Source organism: Octopus bimaculoides, chromosome 25, assembly GCF_001194135.2.
Source record: "Octopus bimaculoides isolate UCB-OBI-ISO-001 chromosome 25, ASM119413v2, whole genome shotgun sequence".
In the NCBI taxonomy this organism is placed as follows: domain Eukaryota; kingdom Metazoa; phylum Mollusca; class Cephalopoda; order Octopoda; family Octopodidae; genus Octopus; species Octopus bimaculoides.
Window position 1 is genome coordinate 5,707,343 of NC_069005.1, and position 3,957 is coordinate 5,711,299.

A 3,957-nucleotide genomic window follows, 5' to 3' on the forward strand; every position below is an offset into this window, starting at 1 on the left:
TCCATTTTTTTGTCAGGATTACAAATTTTGAAAACACAACAGGAACAAATTTGGAAAAAAATCTCCCAAAATTCACAAAATTAAAAAAACACGTCGATTGTTGTACAAAACTATAGCTGAACTGTTTACACAAATAATCACGTGTTTTCACGAATGTACTAACGAGATTTGCTCAGATATTCTCATTTAAATATGAATAGGTGATTACGGGCGGTTTTGGGCGGCTTGGTCACATGAACCAAAATTTTTTTCGGGCGGCTTTGGGCGGTTTGGTAACGAAAGGGTTAAGGGAGGGGTGGATGCTGGATAATGTTGCCCTAAATGTTTATCTTCATCTTAAGATTGGACAAGATGATCACAGTTGATGCTGATTTGGAGCTCACCAACAATGGGCAGGAAAATCTTTCGACCAATTTGGCCAGTTTAAATGCTAAAGGGGTTAACAAGACACAAAGTGAATATTCTGCATTGTTAAGTGGCTTTCATCACTTTCCTGTACTCATATGATCAGAAGATGGAGTTGGATTAAATCTCTCCTAATTCACCATGTCTTATATTTTCTCACAAAAAAAAGTGAAACCCACAATTTAAAAAATACAAAGAGAGGTGAAGCCAAATGTGAAATATTTAGTCCAATAGTCACCAACTTTTAATTAAGTTTTAGTGATTTCTACTTTCTGACCAGTTCAACACAACCACCTGATACTTCAGTACTTCAAGTGGAATTCTCTCTGCTGCTACGACATAGACCAGGCCTTTGAGTTGAGGTCAAACATGTATTAGCTCCAGTCCTGCCATACATTAACACTACCTTTTATGCTTCGATTAGATCATGGAGAGAATACGTGATGCGGGGAGTTAAATAGCAAGTTACTTTACACACGAGGACTTAGAGACAAATAAATAAATATAAAACTTCACCTTTTGAGATAGTCAATGCTGGTGACCACTGTGAACGTAGTATATCCAAACAGATACTGCCATTACTATTGATATTTGGATGATATATTCTCGTTGTAAAATTTATCTTAAAAAGAAAAAAAAAGAGAAAAGAAATTACAGCATGAGCAACATGATCAAAAACAAACAATTCAGATCAGATTGTTAAAAAACAGAAACTTTAGACATCAGATTTCTTACCAACACTTTACATAAGGTACAGCTGAAGGTTGTACATTATCTTTACATCTACTTTTCCAGGGTTGCATGGGTCAGACAAGTCTCCTCCTGCTCAGCATCTCACCAGGTCACAAAACATGTAATTTTTGCAAGATCAAGCATCTTCAGATCAGTTCTCAGACTTTCTGCTCTCTCTCTCTCTCTCTCTCTCGCTCTCTCTCTCTCTTCTTCCAACATGTTCTTTCCATTTGGTACTCTCTTTTTTTTCTTCTTTTCTACCAAGCTATTAACCATATGCATCACATGTCCATAACACACCGTTTTCTCTCTTCCACTATATATTCATCTTGACTCGGACTGTCATTTATGCTCTCTGACACTAACAACACATCCAGTAGAAGATGCTGGTCTCTTTCGCACATCTTCTGCCTCCAATGTCCACATTTTCTTACTATTTTGATAGCTATGCTTTCAGGAGCACATACCTTCCCTGCTAATTAATTCCCCAAAATCGCAGAAGCTATCAATTTCCCTTATGGAGTCTTCATAGTATTTGAAGGAATCCCTTTCATGGGTGCTCTTGCAGTTGACAATCGTGCAAGTTTACACAAGGTACACCATTTGCAATTATTACTTATCAAGAAACCTACCAACTGTAGACATTGTTTCCAGGTTTAGACATTTTCTTCTCTAAATTTGCAAAAGATTCAGTTAAGTGGATTATCAAGATACAGAAGACCCCACCCCAAGCCACTCTCAAGGCCCTTTACTATGGCCTGAATCAGCATAGCCTGTTAGAAATGTCTTTGCACACAACCTCCATCTCATACCTGTCAAAACCAGCCTGGAACCACTCTTGGTTCTACAATGCAAATTTACTGTTTTAAGCTATCTAAATTAAACCCCTCAAAAATTTCATGTTGAATTTATGGTCCAAACACTAGATTAATAATAAAATTTTACTGAATTCAACATATTTTCAAAATTAATTAAAACGAAAAGCACCCACTACACTCTTGGAGTGGTTGGCGTTAGGAAGGGCATCCAGCTGTAGAAACTGCCAAATCGGATTGGAGCCTGGTGTAGCCATCTGGTTTCACCAGTCCTCAGTCAAATCGTCCAACCCATGCTAGCATGGAAAGCGGACGTTAAACGACAACGACGATGATGAAAGTAGTGCGTTTCAACAGAAATGTTGTAACAAAAGAGTGAAACTGTTCCGAGTTAATGACTGCAGTAAAAGACATGCAAGGAAAGAATTTCAGAGGGGCAATGTCTTGTGAACTGGGTATAAGTGATCAGCACAGAGATGGGCGAGGAGTTGGTGAATGCAATACGGGTGACAGAACAAGGAAGCGAGACAAGTAGATCAAAAGTACCAAGTGAAGTGACAGGAGAGAACCAGTTTAGGGTAGTACCATCTCAGAGGTAGGAGCAGTGCTCTAGCAAGAATTAGTGTCTGTAAGGGACTGGTGGTTTTTTGAGGTGTGAAGAGAAAGGGCCCATTGTCTGTCTTTCTTTGTGATGTAGTCTTTGCCAGGAGGTCCTTAGACAAAGCCAGTATTTGAAATAATCAGCCTCTAGTTTTTTTTGCTTTTTTTTCTGAAGACCAGCCTGGCCCTACTAGGAATTTTTGAAGGTTTCCATTCATTAGAGGCAGTGAATATCTGGCATGAAATATCTGAAAAAGGAAGGATGTACTCAATAACTGAGTAGTTTGGCCATGGCTTAAACACTTTTAACCAGAGATCTATCTGGGCAGGGATTGCTGTGTTAGGAAACTCACTTTGCAGCCACATGGTTTTTGGGTTCTATCCTACTAAGCAACACCTTGGGCAAGTGCCTTCTGCTACAGCCCCAGGCTAATCAATGCTTTGCAGATAAAATTGAAACTGTACGGAAGCCCCCTTGAAAATATATAAAATGTAGGTGTGTGTGTGTGTCCATGTCTTGACATGATAATTGCAAATGGGTGTCACAGTCACACAAGCAGTGTCATTTATGTTTAACTATTCTGTGTAAAGATGTCTGGCAATGGAGAAATATTAATCTTGCTTGAAAACAGATGACAGTTACAGCCAGGAAAGGCACCTGGCCATAGAAAATCTGCCTCAATAAACTCCATTCAAGCAAGGAAAAGAGGACATTAAATGTTGGGTGGCCACATTTAACCCTCTAGCAATCAGATTTGTCAAATGTATTGCTTATTTGTTCACCTTGTTTTGAATTGATCAGCCATTATTTTGTAGCCTCAAGATTTCAATGGTATTCTATTCTTTTATTTGTTCCAGTCATTTGACTGCAGTCATGCTGGAGCACTGCCTTTAGTTGAGTAAATCGACCCCAGGACTTATTCTTTGTAAGCCTAGTACTTATTCTATTGGCCCTCTTTTGCCGAAATGCTTAGTTACGGGGACGTAAACACACCAGCATTGGTTGTCAAGCGATGTTGGGTGGGGACAAGCACAGACACACACAAACATATACATACATTTTAGAATGACATTGCAGGGTAGGTGTGAGAGGTTGGATCTGGTCAGTTTGAACATAAACAGATAGAATATTTGGGTTGGATATCGTTGGATTAAATGCTAAATGGTGAAGTTAACTGCCACCTGACAAGGTTGCATTTCAAAAAACGTTTCAGTTGCTAAATCTATTATTTTATAAAATGTTTCTAAAATCTCAAACAAAGAATAGTTTCAGAATTAATACCCCCATAGTAATGTCCACCGCCACCCAATATTTCTTGTGTTTAAACGCAAATCATAATTAAACAAGTAATTACAAGTGTAAATAAGAAAATCTAAATGTTTCTAAAATTCACAAAAAGTTGAG

At 38.4% G+C, this 3,957-nt stretch overlaps 1 protein-coding gene across 1 annotated transcript in view; it reads right to left on the minus strand.

Annotated features, from left to right (window-relative positions):
* LOC106879255 (ubiquitin-conjugating enzyme E2 2) overlaps positions 1–3,957 on the minus strand; it is a gene marked incomplete at its 3' end in the record, with an annotated part of 59,414 nt that overhangs the window by 1,539 nt on the left and 53,918 nt on the right. Inside the window, exon 5 of the mRNA XM_014928752.2 lies at positions 922–1,027. Coding sequence (XP_014784238.1) covers positions 922–1,027 — 106 coding nt within the window. The remainder of the gene's footprint in view (positions 1–921; positions 1,028–3,957) is intronic.